Raw genomic sequence first — 22,651 nt, 5'->3', positions numbered from 1 at the left:
TGTCATAGTCCCAACATTCAAAGTCCCCACATTCAGTTCTAGGCTCTGTGTTTTCCTCTTCTCTTTCTGCCGAAGAACCCGCTTTCCACCTCTTCTTCTTCTTCTTCTTTGACTTCGACTTCGACCTATATGACAGACAACACCTAATGCCTGAATACGACTACAAGACAAATTTGGTCTTTCACGATTGCATTATATCAGACTACTGCAATTAAAATGTATTCTGATACCGCCGCATCCCGTCTTTTATGATCACTGGGCTTTATCTTGTCAACTCAAACGTGACCAGATACACTTGTTAACATGCCGACGACAACAACAATGGATCGCGCCGGGAGAGGACATTCATTTAAGGATTGCTTGAGGTATGTTCACGTACTTTTAATACGATACGGCTCGCAATCAGGCAACAAAATGTGATGTAGCCTAGCAAGCTAGTGCGACCACTAATGGTTGTACTAAACATGCCGGAGTCCTGTCGAATCATGCTCTAAAGTTTGTGTGTGTGTGAAGTAATTTAATTACAATTAAGTAATTTAATTTCACTAAGTTAGGTGCTAACTTAGTTTTTTAATGTATTTTTATTTATTTATTTCATTATTTCTGTCATGTTGTAATGTTGGTTTGACATGACTGATTAGAATACATGACCTGAGGAGAGAATACTTTTGAAGATACTCAGTATACAGTACACAAGTATATACAGTAAATGAACAAGTCATTTAAAGACACATTTCTCCATCTTGTGATCGGATCGGTGTTTGGTTATCGTTTTTTTTAAACTCGCTGATCGGTGATCGGGCCCAAAAATCCTGATAAGTGTAAAGCCTGAAAAAATTATATTTAAAGATTGGCACGAAAAGGCTACACTGCTGGGACCTGTGGCAGGGCACAACTCATTTGGGGGGACCACAGTAATGTATTTGGGGGGGGCGTGGCCCGTGCATGCCCCCCACCCCCATGACACTGACACTATTATGTATAAAACAGTAAAAAAAATTTGGATTTTGAGGGCATGGGACTTTTAATTATACAATCACATTCCGCTAATTAATCGATCAATCTTGGATACCAGAAAGCTCCTAAAAGTGTGATATTGTAATTCTTCCAGTACCTGAGTGGTGTACACCTAACTCGGCTAAACAATTTTGATAAGTGAAAATGACTGAAATTACCTTGGAATCCAGCAGCGTCCCAAACACTAAAATAAAGAAACCCTAAAAAGATAAAAATTTTAAAACAAGACCAAAGTTACATCACACAAAATGTACATCCTAGAAAGACGATTAGGTTTGAAGGGAAGAAAATACCTGGAGAGAATTGAAGAAGGCAAAAGCAATGTGGATCCCCTCATTTGTGGATGATATTATGGTTCCCACTCCCAAAGACCATGTCAGTCCAAATAAGGGAGTCAAAATGATCACACATCTGGCAATGACAACCAGTGTGTACTTTTCATCAGTAGTGGTTGCATCTCCTACACCTCTTCTCAGCATTTTGAACAAGACCACGATTGTAATCAAAATGTTTATAAAAACTACAGCCAAGGCCGGTATCACCAAAGCCAGCAGGGCTTTGGTCTTATACCAATTCAGCCAACATGCATCTTCTTCCTTGATGTATCCTTTTCCTGGGGCAGTGACAGCAACAGTAATAACAGCTATTATAAGAGGGCACACGTAGCCCAAAACAAAGCCAATAGCCATCATGGTTGATTTGGACATATGGGAGAAGACCATGGCGGTTCGGTAGAACAGAAGAAGACCTGACACAAGCATCCAGAAGAAGAGAGCCAGGTAGAAAAAGTGCATAAAAAACGTTGCTGTGGTACATGGTCCCAGTGGAACCTTATGGTCTTCTCCTGGGGTTTCAAGTGGGTTCTTGGCATAAGCAGCAGCAATTATGAAACAAATGTCTGCGATCAGCAAAGACAGGGCAGTGTTCACAATGCACATGTGGCGCATGAACGCAGTGCTGTTTCTAGTCAAGGCTTTCCAAACATATCCTTCAATAATGAGACATATGACGAGACTTGCCAGAGATATGCTGACTCCTATATATGTGATAATATCCAAAGCAACTCGTATTGATTCAGGGATATCTGTTGCCATCAGAATTGAGAAAGAGGTGAGGTGGTCACAGTTGCAGGTCACTGTATTGTTTATATCGGAAACTAACGTGCAACCCTCATCATCCCAAGCACCCAAATTGTCAAAAAGGGTGAAGTTCCAAAAGACGCACTGTGGATTCTGTGTCAGGGAGTCGTTCTGCTTTTTGAAACTCAGACTGACATTCTGAATCTCTGTTTTTACTCTGACAAGTGCCACTGCAGCATTAATGGTGTCATTAAAGGAAGCAGATGTGCTGTTGGTATCTGTAAGGGTGCTGTTAAAGCTGGCGTTCCGTGTTGCCAGGACATTATCGAGGGTGGAGAAAACAATGGTGGTGATGACGAGATTGGTACTGTTGGTGTTTGGAATATCTATGACAACGCTGGAGTTGAAGTCTGACATAAAGGAGTCATTGAACGTTGTTGTGTTGAGCAGAATTAATCCGGTTCTGATGGCAAACTCCCCATCTAATTCATCAGAGAGAATCTCCATTGAATTAAGCAATCGTGAGCTGTCATTGCGGCGAGTTTCTCTCAGGAATTCCCAAGATTCTCTTGCATCATCACCAACGAGGACGTCAACTGTTTCCAGCACATTCTACAAAAGAAGAAATATTTCCTGGTGACATTCAATAGTGTACGATTATGCTGCATTGTAAATGATAATGAAAGGTCATCATACCTTCATGACAGTTTCATTCACTTTATTAGAAACAACGGCGATGGTATTCAGGATGTCAACAATAGCTGATATGGTTGCAGATGAATTCGTAATCTCTTGTTTTTCATTCTGGACGACATCATTAAGTTCTGCTGCAAATTGTGGCACTTCCTCTTCAACCAAATCCTAGACATTCAAGATTATAAACATTTTGGGAATTATGTAAGTTTCTGTATTTATCAACCAACAAGCCCTTTGCTTGAGTCCAAAAACTAAACCCTCACAGCAGTCAACAATTTTAGGACTTGCTTGGCTAAAATTTATGAAAGACTCACCTTTCACTTTGACTGGGTATTTGACTCGACTTGACTTTCACTTAAACTACATGACTTGACAAGTCATTATGTTTATAGTTGAAAATATGAATTTTCAAAATACGAGGTGTGTCAGAAACGTTTTGCAAAAGATTCATATTCCACCCAAACGTTTTACTCAAACTTTTTTGTTTACCCCTAAATGCGGCCCAGACAATCAACCAGCATGTCTACAAAGAGATCCGTGACATTTGCATTGTTCAGGGACAACTTGTGGCTGCTTCACCATGGCCACACCCCTGATCACAATACTCTGAGCATCCAACAGTTCCTGGGCGAAAAGAACATTGTGATGGGAACCACCCTATGCATCAAACCTGGTGTAGTGTGATTTTTTTTTTCCTCTTTCTGAAGCCCAAGGGGTTTAATCTAGGGCAGTAATTCTCAATTGGTGGGTCGCGGAACAATTTTAGGTGGGTTGCAGAAAAAAATTACATCTATTCATATCCTGATTTTTCCAGTATAGTACAGAGGTCTTTGAATATCATGCAAGCAATATGCCTTTGGTGGGACCGCAAACTCATTTGAAATGGCATTTAAAAATATAATATACTGGACACATGTTTTCAGAGGCTATTTTTAAACAAAACAATTCTCAATTGTTCTTAACGTCTATGAAAGTGGGTCACGTCTTTGCAACATTAGTCTAGATATTTGAGCACAAGTAACATTACAGCACTCAAATCGTGTTTTTATTTGTGGAGGGAGGGGTAGGGGGGGGGGGGGACCCGGAGAGGACATTCAATAACTTGCCAAGAGAACAGGATGAGAGAGGACAGAAAAGGTCAGGACAGGACAGGATGTGTAAAATGAGCTAGCCAGTGCTACTGACGAATGGTGTGGTGGGATTAATTTTTAGTGTCTAAAAACCTGTAATAACCTGTGAATTGATACCTTAGTATAACCTGTGGTGTTATTAGTGGTCCCAGCACAAGCAATTAAAGCCTATCGAACTAATTAGTGAATGAACACCATATCATATGTATGTTAGTCAACTGGTGTATGGAATTGCTGACCTGGCACATTGAGGAAGCGTGGTTCTAGCCCCCTCCACCCACAAAGGGTGGGCCAAGCCAGCGAGTCCGTCCAGCAGATACCCAACCAGGGGGACGCCACCCACCCCCCAGGACTCAGGAAGGTCCCCAGCCCAACCGAAGCCCCCCCCCCCCCAGGCTGTCAAGCCAAGAAAAATGTGAATACCCACCACCCAACCTATTACTATGGTTACCAGGTCCCGACTGACAGCCATTATCCCTGAGCCGTGATCATGTGTGGTGGGGTGTGGTGCATTAACATCGGGGAGACTGGTGGGGGTGAGGCGAGACGGTCACAAGGCAATGATGACCCGTAACCGTCACCCCCACCCAGGCCAACCAGCTCCCCAAAGGATGTACAAATGTATGTGGTACATTACAAATACATGGGGCAAAGTCATGGTGGGCCAGAGAGAAGGTCGGAGTGCCGGGACACCTGGCTGAGTGTTGTGTTGGAAAATATATGTTTAATATATATAAAATATGACTTATTAGTTTTATACAACCTTCACATGCTTAATTGTTATGTTGTGACTACTAGCTCTCTGCGCGTAATAATTGTTCCTAGTTATGTTGTGATTACTAGTGCAGCTGGACATAGATAATTTTTTTGCTTTCCTTCTCTGTCTCTCTAACTTCGATATAACGAAGGGGTTTTCTGTCTTGGCTTCAGTAAGGGGTGACAACTCGTAAGACATGTACCTTTTCCTCTCTTTGCAAAGACTTCTTTCTTTTTTGTAATAAAAACCCACAAAGACAAGATTGCTTCCGTACTTACTCTGTCAGAAAAAGATTTGCCAAAACAGAGACTCTCCGGACCAGTGACTGATCATCCGGGACAAGCACATTAGTCCTGCCCTTACTCAAGCATTAGGACGGGGGACTGCCTGGCTGACCTCCTGGATTGGCCATCACCTCGGTATTCCAAACGGACCAGAACAGAGAATTACGGTAAAGAATTTAATAATTTTTGATTGTATAGTAGTGTATTGTGTATTTTGGTTGGAACAATCTTGTCTTTTGTATTGTGGTATTGGTATTATTGCTCACCCCACATTCCATTGGTAAAGTCTAGTTAAAGTCCAGGTTAAAGAGCCTAGTTAAGGTCTAGGTTAGAGAGTATAGTTAAAGTACAGGTTAGAGAGTCTAGTTAAAGTCCAGGTTAAAGAGTCTAGTTAAAGTCCAGGTTAAAGAGTCTAGTTAAGGTCTAGGTTAGCTCTCCCAGTTGAAGTTCAGGGATTAGGGTTTAGGTCCCCAACAATTTCGAAGACTTTTGAATATTGTGGGAAAAAAGAGAAGCGCTTCTAAGAAAATGGGAGGAGGGAAGAGCAAAAAAGAATTACCAGTGTACACGTCACCTATCATGACCCATATGAGGGGAAAATAGGGGGAAAAATCTATAGCATGTGTGGAGAAGTGGACAGCTAAATATGGTTTCCCAGTAATGGGAAGTTTAAGTGTTCGGCAGTTATACCATCTGAAGAAAAGGTTGGATGAGGAACAAAGTAGTTTGAAGAAGAACAACAAAAATTTAAGTTAAAGATATAGAAGATTTTGAGAAAAATGCTGAATGTCTGGAAATATGGTTGACAGAGGCTAATAAGCGGGAGAAGAGTCAAAAGAATTCAGATATGAATAATGTGAAGAAAGAAAAAGAGTGCAAAGAAACTGATAACTGTGTATCTCCTCCTGTGTCCCTGTATCCTCATTATTCTCGGGGACTTTAACAAAGCTAAACTAAACCATGAACTCCCTAAATACAAGCTGCACATCGACTGTCCCACCAGGGAAAATAACATTTTAGACCACTGCTATACTACGCTAAATAACGCATACCGTGCCAAACCTCGTGCAGCCCTGGCCTCACCTGATCACTGCTTAATTCACTTAATACCAACATACAGGCAAGAACTTAAATGCGCGAAGCCTACAGTGAAAACAGTGAAAAAGTGGACTTGCACGCTGCCAGAACTAAGACAAGAGTGTGCAAAATCCTCTCGGACCCTCCACATTCCAGTCACCGGCTTTTCCGGCTCCTTCCCTCAGGTAGGCGCTACTGATCAATGCAAACTAGAACTCGCAGAGATTCCAACAGCTTCTTCCCTCTTGCAATCAACTTCTTAAACAGCTAACATTTCAACATGCTGCCAATTTCTTTTGTCTGAGTTTGTTGTCACATTTCTGTCGAGCCAATTATATACTACTCGTGCACTCACTGTAGTAGTTGCTGCACTATTTGCACATCTGTTGTTGACCAATACTGGCCACTCATGCCAGAGTAGCATCTGCCCCATTTGCACACTGACTGAGGAGTATCTGCAACATTTGCACAATCAACATTGTCCCAGATTATTCCACTACTCATCACTTTAAACTGCATACACTCCTTGAAGTCTTGGCGCCCTTTGCACAATGGTCATTGCACCGGACTATTGGGAGATTAGTCATCCGAACTGCTCTAAGTGGTAGAGGACTCTGCATCTTTTTGCACAATTGTCAAAAAAATTAATAAATTGTACCGGCATTACCAGATAACTAGCAACCCTTTATTGCTCAGTGACTGTTTTTCTCAATGTCTTTATGTCTCAAAAGTGTTCTCTGTCAAATGACTGTCTGTTGTCGTATTAGAGCGTCTCCAACTACCGGAGACAAATTCCTTGCGTTTTTTTTGGACATACTTGGCAAATAAAGATGATTCTGATTCTGATTCTGATGCACGACCTTTGTCTCTAATTCCTCTCTGAACAATTCCCAAACTCTTCTTGATACTACCTGTCTTCCCTTTATGTCAGCACCTGTTGCCTTTTGAGGGCGTGTACTGGCTTTGTGGACACAGTGCATACAATAGACTCGTTCCCGATTGGTCAGGTTGGTGCGCTCCTGTTGCTTTAACAGACCACTCGTACATTATCTCTGTCACATCTTGTTCCCGTCGTCGTAGACAAGCCCAATTTAAGGAACATGATGCAGTTTGGGGCACATATGTCCCAACTGATCACAAGGTTTGGAGTACAGGTACTAAGATATTATACTCACTATTTCCTCAAATTGGGGCGGGCAAATTGATGTTACGATATGAAACGTTTTTCTAGTTTTGTTAACACTAACCTGACCATTCTTGCCCTCCAAAACCGCAACACTGGATCTACGAATGGCTTCTCAAGGCGGTGTTTGTACTCTCTTGAACCAAACCTGTTGCAAATACATTCCTGACAGCGCTGTTGATACAGGCATCATAGCCAGTGGCATTCAAAATCTCACGACACTTCGCGATGCCATTGCCAGCGAGGAGCTGTTCCATTCGAATTGGTTCACTGGACTTGGACGGCAAGCTTGGCTGTATCGCTTTGCACTTATGGTTTGTATCGCATTGCTTGTTCTCTTTTTCATGTCCTGTTGTTTGGTCCCTTTGATAAAATCTCTAGTTTCTCGCATGATTGACACAGCATTTGTTCACAATGCACAATTTCACTATTCAGTCTCTGACGAACATTTTCCTGACCTCTTCCCTCGATCCGACTGCCTGGATGACATTGGCAACTCAAATGATGACCATGGTTCATATTCCTCAGCCTAACTCTGTTGCATGACTGACTACAACCCGCTTATGAAGCATTTTCTTAAACCTGAGGTGTGAAATTCTGGATGACTGTAGGATTATTTTGTTAATGCATGTAATTTTTTCAGTTTAATTTTTAATGTTTTGCAGCAATATGTAGTACCTTTTGGTATATTGATTAATTTTTACTGTTTAATTTTTAATGTTTTGAACTTGATACATTAGTTTGCAGCAAAATGTAGTAACGTTTAGTAGTTCGATACATTTTTACTGTTTAATTTTTAATGTTGTTTAATTTTTTTTATGAATTTTAATCATTAGTGTTTAGAAATATGTAATAATTTTTAGCTTGATTGATTTTTACTATTTCATTTTTCATTTGTGTTTTGATCGTTAGTGTTTAATAATGTGTGATATGTGATTAATAATGGATTGATTAATATAATCAAAAGTGGGGTGCTGTGTAAGAAAAATTAAGTTTAATATATATCAAATATTACTTATTAGTTTTATACAACCTTCACATGCTTTATTGTTATGTTGTGACTACTAGCTCTCTGTGCGTAATGTTCCTAGTTATGTTGTGACTACTAGCTCTGTGTGCGTAATACTTGTTCCTAGTTATGTTGTGACTATTAGTGCAGGTGGACATAAATAATTGTTTGCTTTCCTTCTCTGTCTCTCTCACTTCGATATAACGAAGCGGTTTTCTGTCTGGGCTTCAGTAAGGGGTGACAACTTGTAAGACTTGTAGGTTTTCCTCTATTTTGTAATAAAACCCCACAAAGACAAGATTCCTTCCTTACTTATTCTGTCAGAAAAAGATTTGCCAAAACAGTGTCCTCCCCCGCCCCACACTGCCCTCCCCCAACAGATGGGTGTATGATGCATTAAAACTGGAGGACCGGCAGAGGGGGGTGCGGGGGAGGCAACCAGACCCGAAACCAGCACAGATGTGCCACCACCCGGCCCGGCGGCCGCCTCATCATGCCTCATGCCAGTTCCCAGGGGACCCTGAATGAGATGTGAAGGTGTCCAATGTGCGAAATATGTACAGTGTGAGTACTCACCTGCCTTTAGCCTCTTCTAAAAAATAGTTCGCTGGACGCTTCCATGTTAGCAAGCTATAGACCCATCTCAAATCTTCCTTTCATAGCCAAGATTGTTGAGAAAGTTGTTTTTAATCAACTCAGTAATATCTTGAACTTAAATGGACTTTTTTGACAAATTTCAATCAGATTTCCGAACTCATCACAGTACAGAATCTGCTCTTATCAAAGTGCTAAATGATATAAGGCTGACTCGGCAAAGGTGTCAAGTCTGGTCTTGTTGGATCTCAGTGCGGCTTTTGATATGGTAGATCATAATATACTGCTGAACAGGTTGGAAACATGGGGAGGACTAAATGGAACAGTCCTTAAATGGTTCAGGTCCTACTTGGAGGAAAGGAGTTATTTTGTAACCATTGGAAGTGTTCAATCTCATCAAATGGCACTGATCTATGGGGTCCCTCAAGGGTCAGTTCTTGGACCCCTCCTGTTCAGCCTCTATATGCTACCCTTGGGTTAAATTCTTTAGAACTTTAATTTTGACTGTCATAGCTATGCAGATGATACACAGTTACTGTATATCTAGCATTGTCTCCAGATGACCATAGTTCAATTGAGGTGTTGTGTCACTGTCTAAAACAGATAAATAACTGGATGAGCCAAAATTGTCTTCAATGAAACCACAACAAAACTGAGATAATTGTTTTGGCAACAAAAGAAAAGAGGATTGCTGTTTGGAAATACCTGGAGTCACGCTCTTTAAAAACCAACCTTGGTCAGAAACCTTGGTGTACTAATAGATTTCGACCTGACTTTCAACAGTATATCAAATCAATGACTAAAACTGCTTTCTGCCATCTGAAGAACATATCCAGAGTGAAGGCTTGCATGTGCCAAGCAGACCAGGATAAGCTCATTCATGCTTTTATGTCAAGTAGACTTGACTGTTGTAATGGTCTTCTGACTGGACTCCCTAAAAAGAGCATTAAACAGCTGCAGCTCATTCATAATGCAGCAGCTCGGTTTCTGACCAGAACAAAGAAGTCATATTACTCCAATTCTAAAGTCTTTACACTGGCTCCCAGTCAGCTTCAGAATAGATTTTAAAATTATGCTACTGGTCTATAAATCACTAAATGGTTTAGGTACTGAATACATGAAAGAAATGCTAATGGTATATAAACCCAGAAGGGCTCTCTACATATTGGGAAGAGCCTATCGATGAAGCTCCGTATCTGTTTTGATGTATTCTTCAGGGTTGACACAGGATCATGAAACCTCTTAGCCAATGTGGCTAAACAGTATAAAAATCTCTTAGCCACATTTGTGTATAGTTAGCCACAACATCACGTGTTTATGTGGCCAAATCTTTAGCTACACTTAGCGAGTCCACTTCACTGGGAACTAAGCATTAGTCACTAAACACAAGACACAAGTGTCCTCTCTTTCCTCCCTCCCCTCGCTGTCTTCAGCACCTGTCATCAATTAGCCTCATCACCACTGGTGTATATAAGCCTGCCTGTTCCCGGAAATCCTCGCTAAAGTATTGCAGCCTCTCCTAGTGGTACCATGGCCCACCTTACTCCTTGTTCCCCTGTTAACGCTTGTGTCTCCTCGTTCTCAGTGCTCCCCTGTGTTCCTGACCCACGTCATTCCTCCCACCAAGCCAGCCGCCTGTTCTGTCCACTGTCTGCCACCTGTCCACGCCGCCGCCTGCCAACACATCCAGGACCACCTCCATAACCTTTCCTCAATAAACTGTTCATCATTTTACATCTGCCTCCGCCTGCTCTTGGGTCCAGCTACTCCCCACACGTGACACTGTTGAGATGATTCACTTATTTGATAAGAAGTATGTGAAAATATGTAAGAAGGATCTTAAGGACTTGATATAGAATTTTATCAGATTTTTTTTTTTTAGTTCAAGATAAACATTAATATTCGAAACCTTTGGTAAATATAAATTGGCTAACTTTAGCTGTCAGATAATTGTAACAGATTTCAAACGCAGGACAAAGTGGTGTAAATTACATAAGTAGGCAGGTGGGGGGCGTGACTATGTTTGCCTTGGGCCCCCAAATGACGAGCTACGGGGCTGCTTCGAGCCAGTGCCACTGCCGCTCGGCATGACAACCAAAGGGATTAGCGGCTCATGCATTGATGAAGAAAGCAGCTAGCTAGCTGCAAGAATTAATGTGAATTGCAGGACACATTGACCATTGACACTTCAAACGTACGTCGTGGTAATAAATATGCAAGCTTCCATTCGGTGCCAAGCGGCATTGGGTTGTGTCTTCTCCAATGCGCCGCTCCCCGCAGTTGGCAACGCCCGTGAGCCTGACTAATTAGCCAGCAGTACCTGGATTGAAGCATTTTACGGAAGCGGGGGTAAAGCTAAACTACTAACACCGTTCACACACGGCAGAATGAGTGTGCTCCCTTTAACTTTTATCAGGAAGGGCTTTTGAGTTTTGACGCAGGCAATTTTGATTCGCCATTGTGGCAAACGTGGGCAATATTTGCTTTACCACATCCTGTTTCAATTAGCCATTGGCGAGGTGACGAACGGGCAGCACGAACCCTGCTCCTGGGAGCCTCCCTTTTGCAGGGTGGTCTGGGCATGTCCAACTGAAAGGACACATCTGAGCAAACTTAGGACACACATGAGGGAATATGTCTCACAGATGGCCTGGAAGCGCCACTGGGTGCTCTCAGTGGAGCTGGAGGAAGTGACGAGAGACGATGAAGTCTTGGATTTCTGCTCAGACTATTCTCCCCTTTACTCATACACTGGTATGAAGAGGGAAACACTGTATGTTGAATTTGATCACCTACCTCAGATTCGATTAGCAATTCCTTAATTTCAGTCACAATGCAATTGTCTTCCAAAAGACTCCATTCCCCTGTATCCCTGCATATTGCCGTCCTGTTCCCCTCTTGACCAGGATCACATGCTATGGTTGCGTTGTCACCTGGTCGTCCGTTCCCATACAGTGAATTACTACATACGACATCTTTAGGGAAAAATAATGTTATTTTTACACAAAATATGGTAATAATAGTTCATAATAAGGGAAAGTAGTGTTTAAAATGTTTCTCTTACTGGCATTAAAAATGATCATTGTTGTTGTCTCTTCAAATTCTTCTGCTTCATTTAGTACTCTACATGTAAATCTCAATTCTCGGGGCGATGAATCTCTGCAGCCACTCAAACTGTATTTGTACAAAATGCAGTTGCTTTCTCCATCATTATTTGTCTCTGTGAAAATTTTAAAATATTACTTGGAAAAATGGCAAGGCAAGGTGGTGAACTTTTTATTTCTGGTTTACCTGAGTTTAAAGTACTGGTGCCCTGAAACCACCTGACAGTATAGGTTGACTGCACACAACACTGAAGTGGATGTGTCTCTCCATCTGCACACTTAACATTGACTTTACCCGGTGTTTTCACATTTGGAGCTTGTCTGATTTTTGCTGCATTTCCCATTTGCAGAAAAGTCAGAGCACTGGCCATCATATTACATTCATAAAGACCTGTTAAATGACAAAGAGGTTGAATAATTATCCGGCTTTATTGTAATTCAATCATCAACAAATGTTAGTTTGCTTACCAGCATCAGCAAGAATCACGTTATTAATTATTAGATTGGATACTGTAGCAGTTACAATTATTTGAATTCGTCCACTATCTTTGATTTCCCGTCCATTTAATTTCCATTTAGCTTCAGTGATCCTTCCCAAATTAATACCATCAGAAGTGGGATCACATGTCAATGTCATTGACCTTCCAGTATATGTCAAAGTTGGAAATGTGATTTCAGTTTGACCTTAGGAAAACATATATGAAGCAATTACGAGTTGGATAAAGTTACCAAAAAAATAAATAAATAAATGGTGAAACTTACTTTGGTAACGGGCAGTGACAGGGCCAAGGACAGGAGCAATGTCCTTCATTGCTTCAGGGAGTCCTTGATTTACCTTAGTAAGTTTCTCAGTGTCAATTTGTGATGTTTCAACAACAAAATCTGCAATCACACTTCCTGGACTGTAAGAAGAAACATAAGCAACCATTGAGACGTTTTTTAAACAGATTTCTGACTGTGTTTGTGCCATGTTTACCTGAAAGCCATCACAAAAACATTAATGAATCCTGCTAGTCCTCCATATTGGCCACGTAACTGTGAGTGAGAGTCAACATTAGGACTTGGACAAGTAAAAATACATGTACAAAAAACATGTTCGTACTCCTAGGACCTACCACATTAATGATTTGAGACTCAAAGTTCTTGTAACCAGAGCTTGTTTGATCGCTCAATTCTGACGTGTACTCTTTTTCGAACTTGATGGACATTTCTAATTTGAATACTGTTGAGAGAGAAAAAAGAGACAAAAGAGTAGACAAGTGGATATAAATATGATTATGATTATCTGTCACAAATATAAGTAAATACAAAAGAGAAACCAATCTGTGTTTTGAAGCGTAGGCTGATTTTGGCAATTTCTTCTCCATGTTCAACCCTTGCTGATCTTACTGTCTATCTTGCAGAGGCATACAGTGGGTGTGCTTTCAGAGCCTGCTCTGCTGGCTTAATCCTTTTCAAAAGCACTGACCTGAATTTATAACTTACATAAAATTGTATCAATATATTTCCAACAGTCTCTTGTATTCATGTCCTAGTGTGTCTTGGGTGAGCAGCCTCCAGTCATTTAAGGGTTACTTTTTTGGGGTCCACTCACATTTCAGTTTCTCTGTGCGTTGTCATATGATTGCAATCTTCCCAGGGCCTTCAGACTCAAGATTGCTGGCCGATCTTTTTTTTACTAATCTGAACCAATCAGATTTCAGATTCAATAAGATTCAATAAACAGCGCCACAGAGCAGGCCCCCAGTGACGTTAAAAATTTTCCGTCCTCTGAGTGTTTTAGAGCAACTCGAGTGGATTTTCCCTACATAACACTATGTGAAGCTGGCGGCTGAGCAAAATGACGAACATGACGGAAATTATGATTAAAAATTCTATTCCAAGGCGGACATTTTAAGACAAACTGGATGTGACAGTAAGTCGGACGATGCTTGAAGCTGGCAGGCTTGTTTTCAACCCAGTAAAGAATTTATTCGCCCCTTCAACAACTATGTAGCTCGCACGGATGAGGTGGGAAAGAGGGGTTTGGTTGGGTTCTTCCCCATGATGTATATCCATCAAAGGGGTGAGGGGGGTGGTCCATTTGACTGCTAGCGAAGGTCCACGTCTGAAATGCACAGCCCGCCACTGCTATCACAATATCTGTGACATGTTGTGGCAGGCAAGGCGCTGCTGAATCCTGGAGGCTGAAAAGGCACACTTCAGTTCCACGGATTCCAGTACATTCCCTCCCAGCCTGTGATCACGGTCTGACAAATTTTTCAGGGTACAGTACGCTGGGAAGCTTTGGAACAAGTTAGTGGCCACGGTAGATTCAAATGAAACTCGCCTACTGGCTCTATACCTCCTCCAGAGTCGGTATCAGAGCACGTCTTACGTGCAGAATGTCACATACTTCCACTCAATAACTGTTTCATAATATTTATTTTTCAACAACAATCTCTTGTACCAAATAATGCAAAAGCATGCATTTCTTACTTTTGTCAAAAGAAAATAATAAATTATAATGTATACTACACCTGTTATTTCAGGAGTGGTCTTCAAGGTTGTACTGGTGGTGGTGGTGGAGGTTTTCGTAGTGGTAGCCTTCGTGGTGGTTGTAGTCTTGTTTACTGTGGTGATTTGTTTACTCATTACGTTTGCTGGAAATGACTCAGGTTAAACATAATTCGAATTGAAATGGTTCAGTATGTTATTAGTTCAAAATAAAAATAATCAATAAGAATGTATTGTAGCGGACACGCCATTAAAAGATGACACCCAGCATCCCAGTCTCGGGCTACCGCTGCTCTCCCGCTGAGGTAGACGACCACGGAGTTGTGAGATTTACTTCGCATACAGACGCTAAGTGAATTACCAGCACCAGGAGCATCAAACCGGAGACAAAAGACACCTAGTTTTACACCAGAACGCTAAATTAATTAATTTCCACCACCAGCCAGCCCGGAGAGCCATCTCCGCCACTTGCCACTGGACAATGGACAATGGACGGGGTACTCGTGACACCCACAGGTTTTCGGGGACGAAAGCGGGCACTCCACGTCCGCTACGAACATCTTGCTAGCAGACACCCAGGCTCCGGCCGTCCTGCCTGGGAGCTTTTTGTCCTACCTTTATCCTTTTTCTTCCTCCTTTCCACCAAATCCACCTGTTCCCCGTGCGGACCAGTCTGGCTGAACACCCGGAAGCTCGACCTGCCTGCCTCAATCGTGTTTAAGACACGTAAGTCCAACATTGCGATCGACTAAAAGTACAGATTAGTGCATATTTGGGTTTTAAATTAACGAGAACAAGAATCCCCAGCTATATGCATTGTCACTACACGCTCATTCTACCAATCTCACATCAGTCAGTTTCCTTTGCCAATGTTCGTCCGTACTTTGTTTGTTTCGTGTTTTTGTGTATTGCTTCCCTGTAGATTCCCTATGTTAGATCATTAAAATTTCCATAAAATTCATTACCTGCATTGTTGTGTGTGTTTGGGTTCGAGGAAAGAAACCTTTGGCCGTCTAGAACTCTTACCAAAATTTTAGAAAGTGTAGCAACCTTCAGATTACGAGACTGATAAAACGGTTTCTCGTCACTTTCCCTCAATTTTATCCACATAAAAAGTGACGTGTTGCCCCTTTTACTAGAAAATAGCTTACTTTATAATGCTGTAATTTAAAATTACGCTAAATTGGAAGTAACGCAGGCGTCACTTCCAGCTCATTCTTTTCTCCTAAATTAATTACATTGTTATTTAACCTGTATACGCTACAGTATACTACACCTCTTTTTTCAGGAGTGGTTGTCAGGGGATCCGAAACAGTTGTACTGGTGGTGGTGGAGGTTTTAGTAGTGGAATTCGTAGTCTCTTCTGATACTGTAGTGTTTACTATGGGGATTTGTTTAGACATTATATTGTCTCAGTTTAAACATAGTACCTATTGAAACGGTTCAGTATGTTATTTGTTATTGCTGTGTTGTTAATGTGATATATTTGAATTTACCTGTTGTCGGTGAAGCTGTTGTAGAAGAAATCCGATATTTAGTCGGAAGTATTGATAAAAAAATGTTAATTAAGCTAATCAATTTAGGAAACTGAGACGTTTGAAAACCAGCTTTTGGAGACAATAACTGCCCATTACACAAACTTCATGCAAAGGAATCAGCTTTTTGTGTAACATGCATTTCTCTGTGATAAACACCAGTTTACAACACAATATACAAATAGGCTCTTACTTGTTACTCTTGTTGTTGTTGGTAGTGTTTGAGTTGTCGTAGTATTTGTAATAGTTGGTGTTGTTGTTGATAGAGCTGTCGTAGTATTTGTTACAGTTGTTGGTGTTGGTACAGTTGTCGTATTTGTAACAGTTGTTGGTGTTGATAGAGTTGTAGCTGTAAAAAAGATTAAGCATTCGTATAATCATGAGCGAAGCAATGTAATATAATTTTTGTGTTATGTTGGTCATGTATAAACAATAATTAAATACAGCATAAATCAAAACATAACCTCCTGTCTCATGCTGGAGCATTTTTTTCCCCCATGGAGCTACAGAAATATTTGCTTAACATTGATTGAAAAAAAAAAAAAAAAAGAAAAAGCTCCCTCACTTACACATTGTAGGAAAGGTAGTTGTTGTTGTGCTGGGACAGAAAGTATCGTCTCCAAAAAAAAAAAGAGACATCATAAATACAACTTAATAACCAAAATGGATATTGATGTCTATGAAACAATTTAACATTGCTTACTGTGTTGATCAGCAGATTGGCAATATTGTCCACCAGGAGGAATGGCATTGATGCATCCACATGTGTCATTTGTGATGTTGTCACATAATCCATACATTAAACACTGGTCACATGACCAGCGGTAATGATCCTCACATCGGCACTGGAAACCATTACTGCTTGGACTGCAAACTGGAAATTATAACACAGATCGAGCTAACTAAGGACCACCTTCATATCCTCTTTCAATCATCTATTTTCAAATGATACTCAAATTTTTACAAATTCCAAGTTAAATTGGACGTTTAGGGCAATTTGGATGCCCGTTATCGACCCATCCATTTTCTAACCATGTCCTCATTAAGGTCACGGGTGAGCTGGAGAACTCTCCCCCCTGACTTTGGGCAAGAGTTGGAGCACATATAGTTAAACAACCATTTAAACTTTCATTCACTCCAGTGGGAAATTTAGAGTCGTCAATTAAGCTAACATTATTTTTTTTGGGAATGTGGGAAAAAGTCAGACTACTGTGAAAAAACAGAACATTCAAACTCCACACAGCAGCGTCTGATCCAAAATTTGAAACCGGGACATCTCAACTGAGAGGCACACATGCTAAACACTAAGCTAAGAACAATGCCAAATAACTCACCATAAATAAAGTATAGCACAGCGGAGCCTCGATGTAACGGACCCCGATATAACGGATATCAGATATCTTGGACTGCCAACATTTTCAAGCTTATATATATATATATATATATATATATATATATATATATATATTTGTTTACAATAACTTTGTACTGTACTGGGCGTTTTAGGGCACATAAATGTACAACCCAAATTTTGGGACGTTGTGTTAAACAAATAAAAACAGAATACAATGATTTGCAAATCATGTTCAACCTATATTTAATTGAATACACGACAAAGACAAGATATTTAATGCTCAAATTGATAAACTTTATTGTGTTTAGCAAATAACCATTAACTTTGAATTTTATGGCTTCAACATGTTCCAAAAAAGCTGGGACAGGGTCATATTTACCACTGTGTTACATCACATTTTCTTTTAACATTCAATAAACGTTTGGGAACTGAAGACACTAATTGTTGAAGCTTGGGAGGTGGAATTATTTCCCATTCTTGCTTATATACAGTTTCAGCTGTTCAACAGTCCGGGGTGTCCGTTGTCGTATTTTGCGATTCATAATGCGCCACACATTTTCAATGGGAGGCAGGTCTGGACTGCAGGCAGGCCAGTCTAGTACCCGCACTCTTTTACTACGAAGCCACGCTGTTGTACCACGTGCAAAATGTGGTTTGGCATTGTATTGCTGAAATAAGCAGGGCGTCCATGAAACGTTGCTTGGATGGCAGCATATGTTTCTCCAAAACCTGTATGTACCTTTCAGCATTAATGGTGCCTTCACAGATGTGTAAGTTACCCATTCCATTGGCACTAAGACAGCCCCATACCATCACAGATGCTGGCTTTTGAACTTTGCGTCCATAACATCCGGATGGTTCTTTTCCTCTTTGGCCCAGAGGACACGACGTCCACAATTTCCAAAAACAATTTGAAATGTGGACTCGTCGGACCACAGAACATTTTTCTACTTTGCATCAGTCCATCTTAGATGAGCTCGGGTCCAGAGAAGACGGCGGCGTTTCTGGGTGTTGTTGATAAATGACTTTTGCTTTGCATAGTAGAGTTTCAAGTTGCACTTACGGCTGTAGCGCCAAACTGAATTTACTGAGATTGGTTTTCTGAAGTGTTCCTGAGCCCATGTGGTGATATCCTTTACACATTGATGTCGGTTTTTGATGCAGTGCCACCTGAGGGACCGAAGGTCACGGGCATTCAATGTTGGTTTTCGGCCTTGCCGCTTACATGCAGTGATTTCTCCAGATTCTCTGAACCTTTTGATGATATTATGGACCATAGATGAGGAAATCCCCAAATTCCTTGCAATTGTACGTTGAGGAACATTGTCCTTAAACTGTTCGACTATTTTGTCACGCACTTGTTCACAAAGATTTGAACCTCGCCCCATCTTTGCTTGTCAATGACTGAGCAATTCAGGGAAGCTCCTTTTATACCCATTCATGGCACCCACCTGTTCCCAATTAGCCTGTTCATCTGTGGGATGTTCCAGACAGGTGTTTGATGAGTATTCCTCAACTTTCTCAGTCTTTTTTGCCACCTGTCCCAGCTTTTTTGGAACATGTTGCAACCATAAAATTCTAAGTTAATGATTATTTGCTAAAAACAATAAAGTTTATCAGTTTGAACATTAAATATCTTGTATTTGTAGTGTATTCAATTAAATATAGGTTGAACATGATTTGCAAATCATTGTATTCTGTTTTTATTTATGTTTAACACAACGTCCCAACTTCATTGGAATTGAGGGTTGTATTACAAATACCATACATACAACATTTACGAATGAACATTTATCTCACAGGGCTGAGTGTAGGTTACTGTATGCACATTTGCTGTGAGTTATAAAAATACATGGTATTAACCTCGTGGGATGGTCAGAGTCAGCCACATGCGCTCCCACCACCCCTTAAAGAGCAGTGTCACCCATGATTGCAGCGACTCTCTCCTCAAACAGGGTGAAGCCTCCGCATCGGTTCTTCCGCCTTTATTTGGCCACACTTTGGTGGTGGGCAGCTGTCCTCCGCTTCACGTCCACCTTAATGTCTGACCACTGCTATTTTAGTTCAGTGTGTGTGTGCTGATCCAACCCCACAGCCGCACACACACTGTCCCATTCACTCCTCTTTCGCGTGTTGTTAATGCTGGAGGACAACGTGCCAAAGAGGATTTTCTTGCGCACCTCCAATCTCATTGAGCAACTTCACATTCAGAAAAAATATTTTTCTTCATTACCTTGCTCATTTTCCTTTTTTTTCCTGATCATGCAGAAATCGGGATCTCAGGTGCAGGGTTCATTTAAATATGATTTGCATATTTAAATGTAGGCGTGGACAGGGAGGAGTCGGCTACTCCAACATGTACGCTCAATTTCCACGTTGTTTGGGATGTACGAAGCAAATGTGCTTGGATTCATGTGTACGCAAAGATTCATACATCTGGATATTTTTTGTGCGTAAGACGTTTTCTGGATTTGAGCGTACACCGTGTTTCAGTAGGAAATCCACGCAAGTCTTTGTACATGAAATCAATGGAAAGAACTGAAACTCAAGGTCCATAAAAGAAGCCCACGGAACCTTCAAAATTTGAAGACTGCTTGTGTGGAGGAATGGGCCAAAATCACATCAGAGCAACGCATGACTTGTTTCTCCATTCAGGAGGCATCTTGAAGCTGTCATTCCAAACAAATTCGCGTTTTCAATACTTTTCCCTGGTGTCATTTCAAATTATTACACACAATTAAATTTTTAGTTAATATGTATGGATTACTTAGGTTGTTCCTAACATCTGGTGAAATTTTCATGTCAATAGCAACTTTGGAAATATATTTAATGGAAAAATTATGGTGACGTGTTAAAGCGGCAGTGTGTATATATATATATATATATATATATATATATATATATATATATATACATATATATACATATATATGTATATATATATATATATACATACATATCATATACAGTATATATTTACCTGTAGTTATGTTGATATCAGAGATGTTTGAGTAGTTGTTGATGTCGATGGGAAAACTGGTGTTTCTCAGAATGTTCCTTAGCAGGGTTGTCACACTCATTTCTGTGGTGCTGAGCTCAATAGAAATGAGGTATTCATAAACAAATGGAGGAGCTGTAAGGAGAACACAAACAAAAATCTTTGTCTCCAACACCAATTTTTCAACATTCTTTTTAACAAATATTGTCTAGTTACACTTACATGTTGTTTTTGGTGGAACTGTTGTAGAAGCATCCCATTTTGAAAAGGAAGTATTGAAAAAGCAAAATTGTTACTCAACTAAGGAAACAGGGAAGTTTCGTTTAAATGCCCATTACACAAATTCCACGATAACGAATCACCTCTTTGTGTAACATATTTATATATATATATATTTATCTGTGATGAAAAACCAATTTACAACATAATATACCATATGTAAAGTAGGTTCTTACTTGTTACAGTTGTTCGCGTTGTTGATAGAGTTGTCGTTGTATTTTCTACAGTTGTTGGTGTTGATTGAGTTGTGTCTGTAAAAATATTGAGCATTATTATAATTAGTGATCCATCAAAATTTCGGCCGCTGAAAACTTTCAGCCGAAAATATCCCAAAAGACCATTTTCTATTCCGGACCAAAAGACTTTTCACCGAAATGAAACATCCAAAATAACGCCACATTGAATACACTGACAGCTGGCACATGTGTACACTTCAGACTAAAGAATCTATATAAGGTATAACCAAGCAATGCACTATAGAGCATTGCTGAATATCCAGTTGAATTGAGTGGGAGGTCACTTTATTAACACACCCTACACTCAAAATTTGATAATGACATAGTGTCATCAATTAACGAAAAATGTAAAACAAGCATCCATCCATCATGTTATGTAAGACAATTAAAAATCCATAAATTTTTGTTCCGCTTATCCGAGGTCGGGTCGTGGGGGGAGTAGCTTTAGTTGGGAAGCCCAGACGTCCCTCTCCCCAGCAGCTTCATACAGGTCTTCCAGGGGGATCCCGAGGCGTTTCCAGTCCAGCCGGGAGACATAGTCCTGGGTCTTAGGAAACTCATTTCGACCGCTTCTATCCAGGATCTTGTTCTTTCGGTCACGACCCACAACTCGTGACAATAGGTGAGGTCTCATCCCCGACCAGGAGAGGACACTCCACCCTTTTCCGACTGAGGATCATGGTCTCAGATTTGGAGGTGCTGATTCTCATCCTAGCCGCTTCACACTCGGATGAGAACCGCTCCAGTGAAAGCTGGAGATCATGGCTCGATGAAGCCAACAGAACCACATCATCTGCAAAAAGCAGAGATGCAATACTGAGGCCACCAAACTCGACCCCCTCTATCCCTCGGCTGCGCCTAGAAATTCTGTCCATAAACGTTATGAAAAGAATCGGTGACATAAGGCAGCCTTGGCGGAGTTCAACCCTCACCGGAAATGAATCCGACTTACTGCCAGCAATGCGGACCAAACTCTGACAACGGTTGCACAGGGACCAAACAGCCCGTATCAGGTGGTGCGGTACCCCATACTCCAAAAGTAGCCCTCCAAAAGACTCCCTGAGGGAGACGATTGAACGCCTTCTCCAAGTCCACAAAACACATGCAAACTGGTTGGGCGAACTCCCATCCACCCTCGAGGACCCTGCCGAGGGTGTAGAGCTGGTCGACTGTTCCACGGGCAGGACGAAAACCACACTGCTCCTCCTGAATCTGAGATTTGACTTCCCGATGGACCCTCCTCTGCAGCACCCCTGAATAGACCTTACCCAGGAGGCTGAGGAGTGTGATCCCCCTGTAGTTGGAACACACCCTCTGGTCCCCCTTCTTTAAAAAGGGAACCATCACCCCAGTTTGCCAATCCAGAGGCACAGTCCCTGATCTCCACACGATGTTGCAGAGGCATGTCTACCAGGACAGCCCCACAACATCCCAAGCCTTTAGGAACTCCGGCCGAATCTCATCCACCCCTGGGGCCTTGCCTCCGAGGAGCTTTTTTAGCACCTAGGTGACCCCAACCCCGGAGATTGGAAAGCATGGCTCAGAGATCCCAGACTCTGAGGAGGTCTTCGAAGTATTCTCCCCACCGACTAACAACATCCCGAGTCGAGGTCAGCAGCGCCCCATTCCCACTATTTACAGTGTTGATGGTGCACTGCTTCCCCCTCCTGAGACGTCGGATGGTGGACCAGAATTTCCTCGAAGCAGTCTGAAAGTCTTTCTCCATGACTCCTCCCTCGCCCAAGTTTTTGCCTCAGTGACCACCAAAGATGCGTTCCGCTTGGCCAGACTGCACCCATCAGCTTCTTCAGGAGTCCCACAAG

At 41.3% G+C, this 22,651-nt stretch overlaps 1 protein-coding gene across 3 annotated transcripts in view; it reads right to left on the bottom strand.

The window, feature by feature from the left end:
- Positions 1 to 22,651, bottom strand: part of LOC133467910 (uncharacterized) — a 152,851-nt gene that overhangs the window by 10,957 nt on the left and 119,243 nt on the right. For 2 of the 3 annotated variants that reach the window (XM_061753068.1, XM_061753070.1), the window contains 17 exons: positions 20,769 to 20,843; positions 20,536 to 20,553; positions 20,296 to 20,448; positions 16,665 to 16,835; positions 16,531 to 16,578; positions 16,155 to 16,310; positions 14,450 to 14,542; positions 13,046 to 13,152; positions 12,907 to 12,965; positions 12,693 to 12,832; positions 12,399 to 12,614; positions 12,118 to 12,321; positions 11,891 to 12,046; positions 11,623 to 11,801; positions 2,793 to 2,957; positions 1,311 to 2,708; positions 1,176 to 1,217 (listed from right to left, as the gene is read on the bottom strand). In XM_061753068.1, coding sequence (XP_061609052.1) covers positions 1,176 to 1,217; positions 1,311 to 2,708; positions 2,793 to 2,957; positions 11,623 to 11,801; positions 11,891 to 12,046; positions 12,118 to 12,321; positions 12,399 to 12,614; positions 12,693 to 12,832; positions 12,907 to 12,965; positions 13,046 to 13,152; positions 14,450 to 14,542; positions 16,155 to 16,310; positions 16,531 to 16,578; positions 16,665 to 16,835; positions 20,296 to 20,448; positions 20,536 to 20,553; positions 20,769 to 20,843 — 3,380 coding nt within the window. The remainder of the gene's footprint in view (positions 1 to 1,175; positions 1,218 to 1,310; positions 2,709 to 2,792; positions 2,958 to 11,622; positions 11,802 to 11,890; positions 12,047 to 12,117; positions 12,322 to 12,398; positions 12,615 to 12,692; positions 12,833 to 12,906; positions 12,966 to 13,045; positions 13,153 to 14,449; positions 14,543 to 16,154; positions 16,311 to 16,530; positions 16,579 to 16,664; positions 16,836 to 20,295; positions 20,449 to 20,535; positions 20,554 to 20,768; positions 20,844 to 22,651) is intronic. The other variant, XM_061753069.1, reaches the window with a different exon arrangement.

This window comes from Phyllopteryx taeniolatus, chromosome 18, assembly GCF_024500385.1.
Source record: "Phyllopteryx taeniolatus isolate TA_2022b chromosome 18, UOR_Ptae_1.2, whole genome shotgun sequence".
Taxonomy (NCBI): Eukaryota; Metazoa; Chordata; class Actinopteri; order Syngnathiformes; family Syngnathidae; genus Phyllopteryx; species Phyllopteryx taeniolatus.
The sequence above is the reverse complement of the archived record's forward strand: the minus strand, read 5'-3'. Positions and strand labels throughout refer to the sequence as shown.